Here is a 21,413-nt window from a genome sequence, read left to right on the forward strand (position 1 = left end):
TGGGATAATAAAAGATAACAAAGCACAAAATATGTATACAAATATGTCACTATAAGATGGAAATTTGTGTGATGATGGCACAAAATTGTTTGAGACTACCGTGCCCCTCTATTGGAAGAAACTAATAACTATGTTGACTGTTGCAACAGACGGCAACCAATTTATTGATGACCTTAATATGCAATAGAACACCATTTGAAGAAAACCCAAGTTTGACTTAATATAAGTAAAAAGATAAATACTTTGGCATATAAGACGTTTCATACGCACAGAGCTTGTAAACCGTAGGTCCGGTGTACACATCTAGCTCATGTGCACTTTAAAGAACCTAGTACATCTTTTGAAACGAGATGGGGTTACCCCGGTGTATTAGTACATCACAGCCACTGATCATAACTGGGCCCTCTGGGAGACCAGACTTTGAAGAAGTCGCCCAGTATAATAAAAATATATTTCAATTTAAAAAAACCTGTACAGTCTTCCATCTTTTTAAGAATTATTTTGCTGTTTTCTCTCTTTTGGCAGAACAAAATGACAACATGATTACAGTTGTAGATTTAAAATCATTTATTGTGATCTTGCAATTAAACACTGGAAATATATGCATGTGTAAAAAAAACACCTGTAACTTATCGCGATTAAAAGGTAAAGCTATGTATTGAGTTCTACCTCTAGAAGCCACAAATTATCATCACTTAATAATTCTGAAGTAATAAGGGGCTAAATATTTCTATAACAAAAGTCAAACTTATATCTAAAGCATTGTCTACACTATCAAACTAGTTTGACAACAAAAATGTGATGTGCCCATATATGGACATGATGTCATCACTACCATATTTAAGCATGGCACTACCATATATAGGCACATCACATTTTTTTGACACATAGAGTTTGATAGTGTAGACAGAGCTTTATACAATATCAGCCATCAAATTTCATCATTTTATTATTTTTGATATATCTCTTTGAAGTTGCACAATCCTATTTGGGCAACATGACAGCATACATGATGCACTATTTCACACTTTGGTTCAACATTGCTTCAATAATCGTGTCAAGTACAGAAAAAAAAATCTTTTGTGTCTCCAGCACTCAACAGCCGGAAAGAACTTCATAACATCATTATCATTTTTAATAACACTTTTTAGAAATGTTTATTTCTATATCTGTAAAAAATTGAAACCTTTCCATAGTAGTGAGCCCTCTATAGTCTAAAAAGTGTAATGTACAGTACAGTAAAGAAGTCAAATCTTGTTTTTTCAATAACGTAAACTATGATTATAGAACTATAACGGTTTTACACCATGTATAAATGCAGTCAATTTATATTTACAAATTTTATAATACAAAGTACTATCTAAAATAAATAAATAAGAATGCTAGATAGTAAAGACTGAAAATAAATATAGTTTTAAATTAAATAAAATAGCTACGTGTCGCTGTAAAACTTTGTTTGTATTTGCTTGCTTACTCAACATGTTTAGTACTTTATTTTAGACTTTTGTAAAGTATCTTAATTTAAAATGCTCTTTCAATGTATTATGGCACATCCTAGACTAAAGCATTAAGCATTGCATGGTATAATCATAGTCCATTATAATTCAAATGATAATGATGATGAATACAAAGATAAAAGGTTGGTTTGACCAATTACTAAAGCAAACTGAATTTCTAATATACCCTGTTTTATTCAATAATATCATCAATTTCATTCATCATTTAATGGTCTTTTTCCAATTAAAAAATCAAAAAAAGAATACATATTATTTAAACTATTAATCATAATAAATACAAATTAGACTTAATTCAGTCGATGTATCTATGACATCATAATGGAATAGTACCAATAAATTCCTAATACAACTAACAGTGAAATTGTTTTTATCTTAATCATAAAAAGTAATTCCTATAACACATCACACATGTGACACATGTTACATGTGTATCATGGAACTTTCCTAAGATACTATAAACAAATTAAGATTAAGTTGTTATATTATGAATAATAGCTCATCTAAGAAAACAAAAATATGTCTGAAATAAATGTCTACCCCCTGTAGCAATATATTATGATCAGATAAGTGACCTAAAATGACCATCATAAACGGTGGTTATTTTGTCACAATGACTCAATTCATACTGTTATCTATCTGCTGGCTTGGACAAAAATGAACAAACTACTAAAGATCACAATTGGTGTGTGTTAGTGATTATGGATGGATTATGGACTATTGACACAAGGAAAACATGGGATGTATTATTATGCCAGAGTTCAACGTTTTCTTCCCTCGTACAGCCAAACCCAGCCTTTAAATATTCTACACTCTTAAGTCTTACTAATGTACTGGAAATTCCAGACACACAACACATATATTAGCACCATTCATTGTATAATAAAATATGTTGTTGAAGCTAAAATTTACGATAAAGCTCTACAGTATAATCAAGATTGCCTCATGAATTGAATATCTCACACACAACAGTATACTAACCAATAACAATTAAAGATCTTCTAGGTAAATTTAGATAAAATAACATAACAATTAAAAAGACAATGCTAAAATGTTAAAATAAATGACAATAACATGTAAATAAACACAAAATATGGATTGAGTTATATGCTACAGTGTGCTCTATACCAGTAGGCCCACAGTTTTCAGTAGGCCCTTTGATAGGCTTTATAGTGTAACATGACGGTTATAATGTACAGTCATCAGTACACAGGAGGCAACTTCTCACTCTCTTGTAAAAATACACACCAGTATATTTAGCTATTTGTTTACTCATATTTTCAATGCTTACTCTAACACATTAATAAAACTTGCTTAATCTACATAAATTGTTAATATTTCTTATTAACTAGTATTCCTGAGTATAAAACATTAACTAAAATAGTTTAAAACAAATTAAAAAATGATTCTACAAATGTAAAATTACCTAATAAATCAATTAAAAATTATATACCAAATATTAAATTCAATTTTTAATATTAATTAAAAAAGGAATAAAATATAAATGATACATATCAATCAATATTGTAATATTATACCTTTTTAAATAATATTCAATCAATTAATTACTTAAAACAAACATTTTAACCCTGTAGTTTTAAAATGATAAAAATCACAATCTCTAAAATTAGTAACTGTTATTAAAATAAGTGATTTTTCAGGTACGCTATTTTATGTTGGATCTTTTCTAAAGTTAACATCAAACATTCAGCAACAAATTAAATTGTTGTCAATTACACAACAAGAACTAACACTAGTCCTTGTAAACATCTTTCGAGGCTTGGGTACTGGCGCTATTTTGCGGACAGAGCTTGGATTTGAACCAAAGAACTTGGGATAGGCAAGCATTCCACCGTATCAAATTCTACAAAATACAGCAAATAATATTAAGTAGCATTTTGAATAAGTAAAGCACCAGACATATAAATGCACCATTAGCTTAGCTGTACTTAATCTATGGAATGATAAATCACCATTTTTAACTATTAAAATCAGTTGCATTACAACTATAAGGTACGTTTCTTAATTTCTGTAAGCTATAATTAGTGACGGCAAGTTAAACATAACAAAATAACGAGCTCCTATATGAATCCTGCTCATTAGGAATGAATGGCTCATTACGAAACAAAAGGTTTATCACGTACACTCAACAATTGAGATGGCTTCGATTGAGTTTCAAAACATCAATAAGTAGCAGTCGAGTTATAGATCCCATTTTTGTCTTTAAAAACAGAATATTAAAGATAAAAACAGAGCATTAATAGACTGAGTAACAAAAATAGGAGGAGAAATGCTACCATACTAAGAAATATAGCCATAATCAGCATCATAGCGGACGAAAACTGTGAATATTTACTGCCAGTTTTCTTATACTTAACCACATGTTTACGAAGCACCAAAGGTAGAGGTCCTTTCTTAACGTCTTTATTCGTATTGTTCAATAACTGCATCAGTGTTTCGTTTAATTTTGCTGCACGATACATCTTAATAAATGGAGTTTCTAAAGGTTTTGTGATGTCGACACCGGTGAGGTTCCACGACGGATAATGAAATTTAATGTTGTGTTTAACTGCCCATCTTGCGAAGACTGCCTTTTCTGTGACAAATAGATGTCCGTATCGAAGCTGTTCTTCTGAAGTCTTGTAATAATCACACTCGTGAAGTCCGTCAGATTCGTAGTAGTGGTATGGCGTTGTGTCGTTTATGCGACCACTGAAATATAAAAATAACAAGGTAATTCTTTATTACATCAAACATTACTTCCATTCTGCCAGAAATCCAAACTATATGAACTTTCACTCATTTTTGCGATCATCAAAAATAGGTAATACTGTTGTAGTCATTTTTTATTTTTGATCATATTTTTCATACAGAATTTATAATAATTTACATGTATTTCATTATAGGCAGGTGTGTAAGCACCCACTTGTAGTATAAAGTCTTCAACCCACCCTAAAGCATATTTTAAGGAAACCAATCAAATAGCTGGATCCAAGGAGGCCCAGTTGGTCAGGCCCCAACTCAATTGATATTTTTTACACCCCGCCACCACTAGACTTTTCTAGCTACACCTCCTCACTAATCATTGCACACATTGAGCAAAATTTCCAAGTATACTCTTTTGAATATTTACTTTTGACCTTGTTGAATAAAATATATCAATGTACAAATAAATCATATCTATTCTATATCATGTTTACTATTACAAAGGCAGGTTAATGATTCAGATACAGAGATGGACATTAATTCAAGATATGAATATTGAGGAAAATTAAATGTGACAACAACGACGATACATTTTATCTCTTTTAGTTTCTACGCTATAAATAGCTACACAGGTGTGAATAATGTGAAGGTTGACACCTGGCTACAAAGGTTAATATTATTCCTAAATAATGTATTCTTTAGAAGTGTTTGAACATACACATTTGTACAGGTATATCATATTCTACCATATTCTGTGCCTGACACATGGTGGGCAGGAAATGGGGAGGGGAGAGGAGGGGGAAACAGCGTTAGGGATAACAGCATTGGGGATAACCTTAAGGGAAAGAACTTTATAGCCGAGTAATAATCTACTGGGATTCCACCTCCACTACGGATGCAGCTTGCCAGAACATACTTCTGTACAACCACCTTTTATTACAACTACTGCAGCTGGTGATGCTGTACACCTTCTATAATGCCTTCGGTGATTGGACAGCATTTATAGAATGGACAAATATGATAACTGTTCACACTTTGTTTCTCATTCTGTATTCAAATTATTTATTTAAAAATGTATTGTGCCCCCAAAAACATGAGAAATGAAGATTACTAAAATCAGAATTTGAATAGGCTATTTTGCAGTTTTAATAAAGTTATTCACTTCTGTAGAAAAAAAAACCCAACAAAAATAACTATTTCACTTATAAAAAGACAAAAGAAGCAGTTGAAAAATGAATTCATTTACAGGTTCCATATTATTACTAGGCATATTAAAAAATGTACTTACTCGCAATAGTTTTCTGGAACGAGTCCGAAAACATTAATGTTATCACAAATGTCCAAAGCAAGGAGCATTGTCATCCAACCAGTAGACAGCCAGGTACGAGCCTCTCGTCTTAATACAAATACAATAATCAGGTGAAAACATTTTAAAATAGAAACAATTTATCATATGATAACCAAATATGGTAGTGATATGCTTAAATGTGGTAGTGATATGACATCAAGTTTGATAGTGTAGACAGAGCTTAACAATCAGAATTATATGGTTATTTTACTACCTCAGTGAAAGTGGATTAAACTCATAAAAGCATTAAAAATGGTAGTTTAAAAAAAAAATATAGCTTGTTCACAAAACACAAACATTTAGAATTCTTCGGTGAAAATGATTATAACTTATATTTTAAAATTGTTCAAACTTTTTCATCAGTTGAACTGTGATTTTGTATTTTATGTTTATTTTAATATTTGCGATTTGAAATTTTCTAATGACAAAGAGCATTGAGATTTTTTAATGTGATGTGCTATATATTAAGGAAGAATAAATAAATAAACGTTACATTCTATAATCCGGTTTATGTTTTATCAGGGCATTAACATTTAAATGAGATGGATTTTGTAGTCAATATTGTCAAATGTACATGTTATAAATGTTAACAGTGTAGAAAATACAGCATTTTAAATCCAGGCGGATGAGGAATATGCAAATGAAATCCAGTTTAAACGATTCTCAGATTACAAAGTTTTATTATGACGATCTATCACAAACCTGAAGTACAGAGTTTCTTATAGTGAACAGAAGGTAGTAAAATAACCGTAGAATAATTCTGACGGCTAAATGTATAAATATTGTAGTTCATGATAGTTGTTGGTGGACTCTATCTACCACATTAGCTTAGCATTTTGTGCATTATACTAATCCAGTCAGAGTTCAATTCAAGTTCCAGCAGACATTCAATATTTGACAGCACAGAGATTTGTCAGTTGCTTGATGATGTATTAAGATCAAATGTTTGATGTCATGTGATCAATCTTGTTATTTTAATTTTCTGTTGTTTTTTTGTGTGTGAACTCATGTTGTTTATTACATTCTTTGTGTGTGAATTCATGTTGTATTACATTTTGTGTGTGAATTCATGTTGTTTATTACATTCTTTGTGTGTGAATTCATGTTGTTTATTACATTCTTTGTGTGAATTCATGTTGTTTTAACATTCTTTGTGTGTGAACTAATGTTACATTTTTTCTGTGAAATAATGTTGTTTATTACATTCTTTGTGTGAAATCATGTTTATTACATTCTTTGTGTGAAATCATGTTGTTTATTACATTCTTTGTGTGAAATCATGTTGTTTATTACATTTTGTGTGAACTCATGTTGTTTATTACATTCTTTGTGTGAAATCATGTTGTTTATCACATTTTTTTGTGTGAAATCATGTTGTTTATTACATTCTTTGTGTGAAATCATGTTTATTAAATTCTTTAAGTGAAATCATGTTAAAATTGTTACATTACATTACATTTTTTGGTAATGAAACCCACATAGTTGCACAAAATGTCATGAATTGTTTTCTAAATTGGGAGAATATGGCCATGTAAAACTTTCAACAATATTTTCAAAATATCATCATCATCATCATCTTGACATACAGTGCAGAACTTTGTTAGTATAATCGCACATGAGTTCATGTTTATGCAGCTGGGCTTCCTAATTTCTTCAATTTTGTAATCTTTTTTTCTAATTTTATATTATATCCCACATCATACCTTAGTTCCGGCTTAGAAACCATATACAATATGATGGATTGAAATGATACATATTATTCAGTTTCTATGAAAGATAGCTTCCTGTGAGGTGTGGTCATTGCTAAACTATTCAGAAATAACCAATGTAAAATAACCGACACACACAGAAATTTTCTTAATAAGTTGTTATCGGTTTTTTCCAACATCCTCATATTTTTTTATTATCATAGGTTGTGTGTTTATAATACAGTAATATAAAGTTATGTCAAGATTAAAGTGCCAAATTTTAAATTAATATGTGGGTATACAAGATGATTAGATTATGCCTTCATTGAATGGAAATTATATATTTGTTCATACTTTATGTAAATTGAGCAATGATGCAATGGTAAAAGAAATCGTTTGTGAAAGGCACAAGATTAATAGTTTTGCTGCTTCTTCCAAGAAAATGATGTAAATGTTGTCCTTTGGCTTAAATGTTAAGCTGTTGGTTTGTGGCAATAATATATATAGTATAGAATACAGTATACTTATGATTCTTTTCTTGTGATTGAGTGCAATGTCTTTTGGTTTTATGATTATTATTATTATATCAAAGCGCCAATTCAAAGACCGAGGTACAAAATCAATGGCGCTATGCATGTTAGTGGTCGAAAAAATAAGTTTTGAGCAACATATGACAAGCAGCTATCGAGTCTAACAGATTGACTGTAAAGACTCAAAAGCTGTATAGTCTAGAGGTTCTTTGTAAAATATTCAAGGTCGCTAATATGTGATAACTTTCCCCGCACCACCAATGTCTTAGACCTCTAACTGTACTTACCTCGATATTCCGATCTCTGACCTAAATATCTGTTCTGCATTTCTCATCTTACTGCCAGACAACAGATAGAACTCTGTATCATGGAATGTTTTGGAGAAATTTTTAACGACTTTGTAAAATTTATCAGTTTTTTTATTCACTCTAACATTGTACAACCATGGGATAATGTTCTTCTTTGCACTTGTCATCTCATCTACAAACAACTCATCCTGCAGACTGGTACTCTCGTTGATCTTCAGAAGATTAACATGACCTATGACCCGGACAGTTGTTTTTGAACCAACATCATCTTCAAAGCCTTTAGTCGGTGAAGTGTTCATGCGAATGACGCATGGAAACTGGTCAATTTCTTTGCCGGCACTTTGATTAAGTAGTCGACCTGAACTAGATATTACGGCACACCAGTTACAGTGCACATGAAGATTCTGTAAAAGAAAGAAAATTTAAGAAAATAGTTTACAACAAAAAATATTTTTAAATAGCATTCCATCAGTCGACATTACCATAATTTTTGTGTGAATGGATAGGAATCTTGACCTCTCTGCGACCTCAATGTGGACATGTAAGCACGGTGAATTGAAATAAAGTAAATAAACTATAAATATAGATTTTCTTTACCTTGCTTGTTGCTACCTTAAAGTATCCATCAGCTCGTTTGGAAGCTGCTTTTGGCGACAATTTCATCAATGCAATCTCTTTCTTTATCATCTCACGTGAAATGTTTCTCTGGCGTTCATTTTCAATTTCTTCGTTTGTTTTTTCCAACAATTTACGCTTCAATGTCAAATTAGCTACTTTTACAGATTTTATTTTGTTCTTAGTCAAATTTGTTTGTTTTACAGAAGCATTCTTTTTTTTGTTCGATGAATTTTTGTTCATTTTCTTTCCTTTGTGTCTTTCAACTTCCGGTATTTTGTATATACCTTTGGCTTTATTTATATCCTTCTTTTCTTCTATTTTGGATATTTTCTTTTCTTTTTCAATAGATTTCCCAGAGTCTTTGATAAACCAACGTGATTGGTTAACCGGCTGAATTGTCTTTGTGATGTTTTTTCTCCTCTTAAACTTTGTTGCATTCTTTGGTTGTAATAAATTAAATGGCAAAAAAGAATCCTTATCTCTTTTATTCGTAGATAAATTAGTTTCTTTAGATTTTACCTTTTTAAAAATTATATTGCTAGATTTCTTAAGTAAATAAAGTGGTTTTTCTGTACTTTTTGTTTGATTTAAATGTTGCTGTATTTTATCATATTCTTCTTTCTTCAGTGCATCCCAGTCAATAGTCTGATCTATTTCATACCAATTAATTCCAACATTCCCGGGCATATTCCGGATGTCCATCATGTTCAAACTGTCAGTAGATATTGTTGCAGGACCGCTACCTAATATGGGCAAATATTTGCCATTTGCCGACACATTTTTTGAAATATCTCCTCCAAGATATTGAGCTTGCCGTCGACTAATAGAGTTCGCATTCCTAGAAGGAAATGCACGCCGTGTCAGCTGTACGGAGTTGGAAACTCGTAACAATACATTCTTATCTTTGGTTTGAATGTGTGAATAATAAATTCCTACAATTGAGATCGCTAGGGAATACCAAAGTACTGCTAACAACACACGACGTTGACTCTGAAAATAAAAAGAACGTGTTTGTTAATGAGCACATTGAAATTCAGAAAGAGTACTACTTATAAAAGCAAATGTCACCGGAAATGAGAACGAAAGAGGACAAGTTACTGGAAATGATAGGACAAGACATCAGAGATATTCTCCGTGCTTTTTCCACTATAATGCAACATACATTTAATCCTAAGGGAAATGTATACTCACATACAATATTATCATGACAGCATTATCCAATTACTTAATACAGAAATGCAATTTAAAAAATGGATCACATATTAATTTAATAATAATAGAATTAAAAAGAGCATAACATACTAAGAGCCTGAATTTAAAATATTCACATGAAATTATACTACTGCACTGATTAATGGTCGTCTGATGGATGAACCATAGAGATAGTTCACTATATCTCTATTAATAACATCATATTATAAAGCCATTGCATAGAGTAATTAATATCTATTTTGATTGTGCTGGAGGAGGCACCCATTTCAAGGTCATCTACACAAGAAACCTACTGGATATCTGAAAAGTACTAAATTCCCCATCATCTACCTTTAACATCTTAACATTCATCGTCCCTAGACATTCTTAATAGATACCTACTGTACCTGATGATATTTTTTTTAAAATACAACATATATTTTACAAACCAAAACTGAGATCAACGTTTACATAACTACATCTTGCATTTTATTTTATTGCAAAATGCAACAATGAAATAATATTATAAAAAAAAATTGTATTTTTTATTGTTAAAAATTATATAGTACTGAAGGTAAACTTTGAACTTTGACACAATACATTGTTTGTTATTGTACAGTAGTATTACAGGTTAATAGCTCCATATTCTTCCATTAATTTTAAAATGAATAATAGATATAAAAGAAGAAATGTATTTCAATATTATTTTATTATATTGCAAAATACAACAATGAAATAATATTATAAACAAAATTTGTATTTTTTTTATTGTTAAAAATTATATAACTGAAAGTAAACTTTGAACTGTACAATACATTGTTATTCTAGTATTACAGATTATTAGCCTCAAAATTCTTCCATTAATTTTATAAACAAATAATAAATATAAAAGAAATGCATTTCAATGAAATTAAAAATAGCCTAGGAATACTGTACAAAACAAAACAACTCATTAAGACTTATTAATGCAACCATAATCCTTACCCCAAATTTCTCCCAAATTTCAAACCCATACACCCTGGGACTAAGGTCACAGTATTATTTTCATTTAGGTTGCAAAAATCTTTTTCATCAATGCACAACATTTGTATGTATTGAACAACATTTTAAAACTATAAGTTTTAATGAGTTTTAAAAATGTTAAGATTTGCAATAATAACACTTTGAATGCAAGATTAATATATATTTTATAAAGACCAAACACAATATTCCCAAAGGTCTTAATACTCCAGTCTAATGATCTTACAATATGATTAATGTATACACTACTTGCTGCATTAACAATAATAACAGAGCAATTCAGCAAGTGCGTCTGTTAAGTACTCCTACAGACATGTGGTGTCTATAGAATGCAGAATTGTGTACAGTAGCACAGATTTACTTATATTATAAAGGTCTGTCTACACTATCAAACTACTGTAGTTTGACAAAAAAAATGTGATGTGCCCAAATATGGTGGTGATATGCCCAAATATGGTAGTGATATGATATCATCATATCCATATATGGACACATCACATTTTTGTTGTCACATAAAGTTTGATAGTGTAGACAGAGCTTAACATAATATCTGAGGGACACTCACAGTCAGACTAGCCCAGCATTTCTATTTTTGTGACTCACTTTTGGCACATAATTTACAGCATTAAAACCAAAGTTTTGTTTTGGGATAGTACGTTACTACCGTAAATAGAAGAAGCAATGTTGTTAAATCTACCAAATACAGACCCGATAATGAAGAGAACGGTGTATAAAGTACCTACTGGGCTTATACATACAGTAAAACAGTAGTCTTTGTACTGTATACAATTCTGTCTCCTCACATTCTATGGTTCCAAAATAAACTAGATGTGGTGTTATTATATGCAAATAATGTATACAATAATGTTTAACTATTAAACGATCATTTAATAGTGCGTACTATTGCACGCCATGTGACCCACAATCGTCCAATCAAATGACAGGAATTTATTTAGGTGTTATATAACAAGCAATATTACACACAGTATTTTCTACAGTTGCATAAATTATTTGCAGCAGCAGTGGGAATCATACTGTTATTATGCTTGGTTCTCACTAGAGACGCAACAAAAGGACGTAACGCAGCGTAAGTGATTCAGCCAATCACAAGCGATAGATTATTGAAATGGTTGCTTGTCATTGGTCAACTCGCATCATTGCATGTACGTCCTTGCGTTGCGTCTCTAGTGAGAACCAAACTTTATGACATTAATATGTATGTATAAATAAAACACTTTAAACACAACTATTCACAATTTACTCCCCACTTCCAAAATAGATACACTTAATCACAGAACTGCATAACTGGGAGTTTTAATGATTCGCAACCAAATGATTTCAAATTGGAATATTAATTGGAATATTCCACTGGGAACGGTAGAGTTTGATTATACAGTGTACTTGTAATGTAAGATTGATTATGTATTGAATGGCAAGGAATAGAGTATAGAGTTACTAACAAACTCTTCTGTAGCTTCATGGCAAAATTCATCCACATTCTTGGCTCTATAATCAGAAAATCAGAGGGTCTGAGAAGGGAAAGTTTTTATCTTCAATAAAGACATTGATTTTATTATTAATTGATGGTAGTGTCATCTTTTTAATTAATCATGCGTGACATTAATTTATCATCGCAATAATTTATTGAAACTAAGAACCATTTTGAAGGCCAATAAATTTAAATATTTGTCAGCGATTCAAACTTTTTTTTAGTAAATACGCACTTAAATTGATACATTTTGCTATGCTCTCCATCCAAGTGACAAATAAATCATATCTTTAAAAAATGTGACATATTGGCAATAGGATTATCAAAAAGTGACAATGTTAAATATTAGACTAGTAGTATCTTCAATAAACATATTATTAATGTTATCATTTCCAAGATTCATGTCATTTTTCAAAATAATTATGTATTCTCTATAAGATTAAAAATGTAAAAAAAATGATAAATACTGTAAGCTAACGCTTAAATTTCTGATGATTGTTTGACATTTGACCTTTTAATTGCCAAAAGGAATAAAATGATAAGTCACGACATCTGAATAACCAGTCTTTGACATTCACAGCAAGATTTTAAACTCTCCTCATGATACTACTATCATGTATAGTAGTGTACAGTTAATTCATAAACCTACTGTAATAAGTTCTGTACTAAGTATTAGTAAGTGCCAATCGTATTATTACATGAATTTGAATTATGGCAGTTTAATAGTAAGACCTTATCTATATATTTTGTTTTCTTTGATTTTGTTATAAATTAAAAATAATAGAACAATTTATTGTAAAATTTTTAAACGTTATTGATTCAAATAATTGTAAAGTACCCTTAAGCTAGATTCGTTGACGGTTGGGGCTCAGGAATAAACCGGCAGACAAAATAATTATTAAAATGTCGTATTATACTCATCTACGGTACAGACAGGATATATTTTTTAAATTGATCATCAAAAAATCAACAGGCTAAAAAAAATTCATGACTAAAAAAAAGAATGTCAACTGTTTTGTTTACGATGTACAGTAATAACGTCAAGTGTATTTTAAAATTAAAAGAACTTAAAAATGTAAAAGCGTGATTGGTATCCAGAAATTAACCGCTTGTTTCAATACATTGACTATAGTTTATTTTCATATATTGTTATCGGAGTTGTTACTATTTCATTATGTTTACTGTACATAGGCCTACATAATTATTACATACTCTAATCTGACAAAAAAATCTCAATAATATAGTACTGTCTTCTATAAATGTTCTGTGTTTTTTCAAATTGTCTACGGTGTTATTTCTAATTAATTTTCTTGGCAACAGAATATCTACAGTAATTATTGGAACATCCTTTTAAGTGCAGAATCATCCTTTTTAATGAACATGAACACAATTAAATGTCAAGGCCAACTGCTCTTCTATAGCATCTTTAAAAAAATAATAATATTTTAAAATCATATACAATACAGTAGATCTCATCAACCAAAAAAATCTATCAGAATACCTGAATGAACTATAGTAGTAAGTACTGTAGGTCAAAACCAGAACTGTTTCTTTAGCAGAACTTGGCGGTCACACGCAACTCATTGCTTTTTACAATATTCTGAAACATTTTCAATTTCATTTCTTTTTTGTGAATGATTTTTGGATGATATGATACATAAAAACATATTGCATTGAAATAACTATAATTTACTTCTAATAGTAACACTGCATGTGAACATAATATTGTGCACATATAATATAATAAACATGCCTTTGGACTGTGACGCGTGTTGAATCGAGTAAGACTAAGAGTAATGGATATTCTTTCAATACATTATGTTAATGTTTACTGTAGGTCAGAACAAAAAATATTGCAATGAAATTTTATTGGATGAATACAAATTTGAATAAACTGTATACAATACAATATCTGAGAATAAGTTGGGCTCATATTTAAATAAAATGAGCCTACAATATCTGAGAGAATTTGGGCTCATTTGTACATAAAATGAGAATGAATGAACGGTTCTCTTTATACTGAGATTTTTGAGTAATATATATATAACATTTACACCATTAGGATATGTTAAACATTACATTAAATTTTAAACTCATTTAATCATTGTAGGTATTTCCTAAACCTCCTGAAGTAAGCTAAAGTTTATTGTGAGTGATAATAACAATACTAAAAGAAGGATTACAGATTAAATTACAAACAATTTTTTAGTTCAGATTTTAATTTGAGCTTCATCTTTTAATTCCTTCTTATATATAATGATTATGAAAAAGTAAATTGTCAATTTTAAGGTAAAAACTAGATATTTTTCTCATCAAACAACATTGAAAACTAAACTGTAACAATAACAAACATGCCTGTTAATTGTTTTGTTTTGTGTTGATATTAATTGTCTTGTGTTGATATTAATTGTCTTGTTTTGTGTTGATATTAATTGTTTTGTTTTGTGTTGATATTAATTGTGAAACAAATAAAAGTGAAAGTGAATTCAACTTTATATCTGGAAAGAGTTTCAGGCTGATATACCTAGATGTTTTTAGTATTTTTTTGTGGACAGGGGTGTTTAATGAAAATTTCTACTTTTCGAGGTATATCTCGCTCTTCGGGGAGAAAGGGATATTGTCGGTTTATCCAGGTAAGCTAGGCACGAAATAGACTTTGTATAATTACAGTAATTTAACTAACTGTATATTTACAAAGCTTGTTTTCATGATAATAATATGTGGCCCTCTAAGTTGCTAATTAATCCAAGTATGATATTGATGCCTTTTACAATGAAACCCTCTAAGGTTAAGAGGCCCTTTAAACATGTACCACTGTTGTTAAGACTAATTCTGTCCTTTTAACTACTACTATTATAATTACTGATTCACAATAAAGAAAATAAGAAGACCGTTGCTAGGATTAATTAGTGAAGACACCGATGATTAAAACTTGGCTGATTGCTTTGAAGGAAGGAAGTGATTGACATTAATCATGCCGAGGATGATGACAACTACTTGTTTGGTATTTTGTCGTGAGTTTGTTACCAAAAAATATTACATTCCTTTTCTTTGTGATAATTTTTAAAGATGTACATTATTGTCCCCAAAAAACATGAAAAATGAAGATTTAATTAAATAACTTTGAATAGGTTATTTTGTAGTTTTAATACAAGTAAATCTCTTACATAAAAAAAACCTTATAAAATGACAAAATAAATGGTTAAATTCAACCAGAAACCCACTGGCTGAGGCAGTAAATTTTTTGCTTGGAATTACAGTTTTTTCAGGTAAATCATTTTTTTTTTTGTCAAAGTGGATAACTATTATGTGACACAATTTGTTCAGAAGGACAATATATCTTTAATTAAAGTAATAGGTAAACTAAAGATCCATTTAGTTGGAAGAAATCACTCACTAAGAAATTAGTAAATAAATAATAAATAAATTAATATATTCAATAATATTTCTACAGTACTATCTTAACCTGAGGTATTACAATACAGTGTATGTATCCCTTTGTTTTCAGCATAGACATTACTGCAGCTACAGTACTGTATACACTTTCTAAATAATGCTTCTAATAATCTTATTTTATAATTTAAAAAAAATAAAATATATAATAGTGAACTTACCATGCATCGTAACGTTATAAATCTTGTCATTCTTGCCTCACAGTACGGCTGGTTATGTGTTTCCACACATTTTTCCTGTGGTTACTAACTGTACTGGATTGTACGTAGAGTCAGCTAAGAAAGAAAATAAAGAACAAAACGTTTTTACCAGCAGCCATCCAAATAGCAATTAAATTGAAATCTACAAAGAACACAATTTTAAATACAACATTTATGCATCATCCATCTCACACGAGGGCGTGGTTGTCAGACTAGTCAATTATTACAGAGGGTGCTCAGTAGAACATCCTATATTAAGACACCATTAGTATTCAAAAAGGTATCCCCTTTAATAGAGGTCTCTACTGAAAACGGTTGGGTGTACTGTTATTTTATGGGAAAGCATGCCCTTATAGGGGTGTCCTAGAAAAAGGGGTTGCGATTGTATTGTCAGGTTGTCCAGGTAAGCCGGGTACAAAATAAACTAATTAGGTTATCAGTAAAATCTGAAAGCAAAATTTAATTTAAAAAAAACATTTTGTATATACATTAATGAATAAACAAAACTATCTGTTACATACAGTTGTATATTAAACTAATTAAAACATTTACCACCGGTTTTAGCACATGGCAGCATCATGGATGATGAAAGTAAACAAACAAAAATACTGTATTCTGTTACATGCAGCAAATGAATAGTATACAAATGTAGAGTAACAGAGAAACACCAGTTCTAAAAGCTTTCTGAAAGCTTGCAAATGTCGATTTAACAAATTTGTTTTGCTGTTTCATTAATGAGTCGGTCTCCATGGTAAATAAAATATAGTTTTGTCGTGGAGTAATAATGAAGATTTAATGATAATGAGAAAGTTGAAATAGTATGAAATGATGAGATGACGCCGTGTAGACAGCTGAAAGTTGCTATTATTAATAACAAGCATGGCTGTTTATACAATTGTAATGTAAGATATCGTTTAATTAAAAATTGAAAAATAATCTACTCATGATTACTGCATTACACTATCTGTTGTACAATACTACAAAATACATCCTGTCATACACAGTAGAAGGGTCCTCAAGCAATCTATATTAAATATTAAAGTACCATAATTATCGTAACATTATCTTAAGATTTACACTTCTGTTTCTGACCTTGTTACGTAGGATGTGGTATCGCTGACAATTATTACAAAGGAAATGATGTAATAATTTTAAAACAAAGACATAACTACTGTAAGTAGGCCTATTGTGTGTGAGTGAATGCCCTATGGTTGAAGCTAACTGTCTACAATATCAAACTAGCTTGACAAAAAAAAGTGCGATGTGCCTAAATATGGTAGTGATATTCTCAAATATGGTAGTGATATGACATCATCATGTCCATATACAGTATGGGGACATCACATTTCTTTGTCACATAAAGTTTGATAGTGTAGACAGAGCTTAAAAGGAGGACATAACTATTCAGTCTGTTTCATTGGCATAGGTTTGGAGCTATAGTAAATGGCTCATTAGAATTTTTGTTATTTATTAAGAACTTACTTACAACAAATTTACCATTTGTCTGTACTGAATATGTTGATAAGGGTTATCTCAGTATAGACATAGAACTCCATGGTACTGTATACATTACTACTGTACTTTACATTGCTTACTGTATTGGTGTATACAGTGGGATGAAATACTGTAGTTATATAGTAGTACATTTTCATTTTGAATTTATTTGTTATAATCAAATCTTGTTTTTTCTTTTAAAGAAAGTTATAAACCACAAGACAAAAATGAATGTTTATCAGTTGAACTTGAATGATGAAAAAAAAAGTTGAAAGATCAACGAGATCGGGCCAAGTTTTTTAAATAAATAAGTTTTGTTTTAAATCTCGCTGTTACCTATTAATTATAGTATATTTAGATTTTGGAATAAAAATCATTATTACACTACAGTACACGAGCATTGGAAGTTTATATGTCTCATGTTGTGTTATTTGCGAAGTGTGTTTCACATAAAAATGACTTGCAACTGAGAGTGAGTCTGAAAACATGTTGCGCAAAATGTCTACACTGCGAGTGTGATGATATTAACTTGAAATGTAAGATATTCAGTGTCATTTTGTGAACTGAATATTAAGCACCTGTTTCAGACGCACGTATACGAGCAAATCCCTGAATGAGGAGTTAAAACCATTTGTCTTTAACCCGAGATGATCCCTTAACTGCCTGCAGGAAATTAATCAAAATTTTGCACTCCTTAAGAAAGAATTAGACTATTATTTACTTAGATGGACCAGTGTGATTAAAAAGTAATCTAAAGACAAGTTGTATTAGGGTTAATTAAGTTTGTTGATATAATTTACAGCAAGTGAACATTAGATATCCTAAGAAGGTTATAATCTTGACATTCCTGGTGAAGGGATACTGTGTGTATATCATGATTTTAAATTCATGCTGACATACCTGGATGATCATACAGTATAAGCAGGGAGTTACTTCAGTCTATTACTGTGTAATCTTTAAGGCCAATTTACACAGATGAGCGGTAATAAAAATATAGAATCTATGTTATTCTATTTGACCATTTTACACCCAACGCAGAGCGGATGGTGGTTCTGCTCAGGGTAGATACAGATTCTACACGGCACAAGCTACACGGTTTTCAGCTTACTGTTACCGCTTGTCTGTGTAAATTGGCCTTTATACAAAGCTAATGGCTTAATACAATTATGACAATGACACGTTGTTACAAAATTGTTTACATAAACAGCAATAATTTGTAAGAACAGAGTTCACACCAGTCATGTTGGTCGGTGTCCAATCACCTCAAGTATCATCAATATCAAGTAACTTTCAAATAGGCAACGTTCTCTTTAAAAGTTTGTAACTTCAATAAACAAATTAATAAACAATGTTCTTTTTTAACTAAAAACTACAGTACAATATTTAACTATTAAAAATTAAAAAATTTGTAGCATAATATTTTATGCGAATGTTTTTAATCTCTTTATTTTGCGGTGTTACTGTACAAATACTGACAGCAAATATAGAGTATAGAATTCCACCTTATTTTAGTGAAAAAAGAAAAATATTCTTGCGGTTAAAAAGGGCCCAAATTATTTTCTACTTTAATTAATGATTAATTAATTAATTTAATTTTGGCTTGTAAGGGCTTACATATTAACTATTTTCATGTGACGTGGGACAAAGTTCACTTCACAATTTTGCTAATAAAAACTACATTCAAGTATGACGACTAGACTTACTGACCCTAATTGACCTAGAAACAAGGGAATTACTTGCTTCTTTATTCTCAGTACACCCACAATTTTCACACTTCCTCAAGTTTCCTACTGTTGGATTATTTATCAGTCAGTATTATATATTTGGAACCAAAAAAATAATATTATATTAGACTAGTGCAGATACTGTAGTACTAGTAGTAAAGAACAGAAGAAGATTTTTATAAAGCTCTGTCTACACTACCCATATATGGACAAGATGATATCATATTACTACCATATTTGGACATACAGTACCACCATATTTGGCCACATCACACTTTTTTTTGTCAAACTAGTTTGATAGTGTAGACAGAGCTTAAGATGAAAGGGTCTTTCATATCCTCTCCGGCTGCAGTCAGATTATGTGACATGCATTAGTGAAATTTTGTTTTCACGACGTGCCACATGGCTACGCATTGAGCAAAAAGATTGCCACGAGATAAGTGATAAGTGAGACACATTTGCTATGCCGGAACCAGATCAGGTGTGAAAGAAAAAAAAAAAATATATTAAAAGGGTGTGTATTAAAATAAGATTCAGAATTGTAGAGTAATATTATAACTAAATGTAATGGCAAGGTTTTTGAACAACTACTGAAATGATCCAAGAAAAACATGTACCTGTACAGTAAGCAGCATGCAGTGAGTATATTATATAAAATAGTAATAATAGTCACATTGTAAATACTGTAATAATCATTATCATAATAATAATAATAAAAACCTTATTTAATCACGGTAACAGTTGTTCACCTCAATGGTGTTTTCGACAAGGCCGTAAGACATTATTCACTTGATCAAATTTAACAATTAACAACAAGAGTTTATCTTAATTTACACTTACATTAAAATGAATTAGAATTTTGCAATAGATTTACAATCATATGTGCTTATTTCACAATGTTTGCTCTTGAGTCTGAACTTCATCTTTGTTTGGTTTAATGCTGATTGCAAATGATTATTTTTCATTTTAAAAACCAATTAGAAATTTAAAATCCTGAAAGATTTTGTTATTATTATATTATATTTAATACTACCTGAATGAATGAGAATATTCATATCCGTATTATATTATATTATTGTTTTATGAATTGTAAATCATTGTAAATCCTTGAAGAGATTTATTCGGTTGGTCATCTGGAGGTCAACGGTGACATATTCGTCACTACACTTTGAAAAAGCCAACTGATACTAGTTGCCGAAACTGAAACGTCAGGTAAAAAAATATTTTATTTACTGTTACAACCTACTACGGTTGGGATATAATTAACTGTTATATTTTATAGTACTGTAGTTTATAATTTATCTATAATGTAAAAAAAATAATAATACTTTTATGGTGTTATTATATTATCAGGATGTTGGTTTTCAATACAAAGTAAGTTAACAATATTTATTGTAAGAATTAATTAATTCCTCCATATAGTCAGAGGAAATGGAGATGGAACAATAGGGAGAGGGTTTGAAAGTAAAATGAGTTTAAAATAGCAATTTTTATTTTTTAAGGTACATTCATGAATCAGTTGAATGAATTTTTGAATTTTCAAAACTTTTCTCCAAAAATATTTATTTTTTGATAGGCCTAGGCCTAGGCCCCTAATATCAATAAAACTTTTCTTATAATATGCATTACATATATATATAAATCCAATAATTGAAACTGTCTCTTGGCAATACAACAAGGGTCTAATTAACAAAAATACACACTCTACTGTAGGCCTACCTAATAAAACCATCAGCACACAACTTTTAACATAACAGTGCACCGGAACGGGATTTTCCTGCCTCTCGCCCAATCACGCAAACACTTTTCAACTCACTGTCCTGCCATCGGCCGGGCCGGGTCCGGCATCACATTCCAAATCAAACAAAATATTTTAACTTTTTCTAAAATTAAATGACTATAGAATTACACATATACACAACAATAGACCTACTCATAATGATTTAAAGTGCTTTTTGTACTTACCGCTGTAATTATATCAATTATCTTTCTTTTTAAACTGACTAAATAACCTAAAAGTATTTAGGCCTGACTGCTGACAAAGTCAAAGCGTGTCGATGCTGCGGCCAAACTATTTCTGCACACAAAACAACCAAACCAAAAATAAAATCAGGCTAGGAGATGATGACG

General features: G+C 30.5%; 1 protein-coding gene across 1 annotated transcript; it reads right to left on the minus strand.

The window, feature by feature from the left end:
* Window positions 1–553: 553 nt before the first annotated feature.
* Window positions 554–21,373, minus strand: LOC144845754 (uncharacterized). The gene is made up of 6 exons (XM_078703185.1): window positions 21,249–21,373; window positions 16,027–16,140; window positions 8,692–9,702; window positions 8,074–8,498; window positions 5,509–5,616; window positions 554–4,226 (listed from the first exon to the last, which is right to left on the minus strand). The coding sequence occupies exons 2-6, from the start codon at window positions 16,054–16,056 to the stop codon at window positions 3,752–3,754; spliced, it is 2,049 nt and encodes a 682-aa protein (XP_078559311.1). The 5' UTR covers window positions 16,057–16,140; window positions 21,249–21,373; the 3' UTR covers window positions 554–3,751.
* Window positions 21,374–21,413: the final 40 nt, after the last annotated feature.

The sequence above is a fragment of the Antedon bifida genome, chromosome 6, assembly GCF_963402885.1.
Source record: "Antedon bifida chromosome 6, ecAntBifi1.1, whole genome shotgun sequence".
Taxonomy (NCBI): domain Eukaryota; kingdom Metazoa; phylum Echinodermata; class Crinoidea; order Comatulida; family Antedonidae; genus Antedon; species Antedon bifida.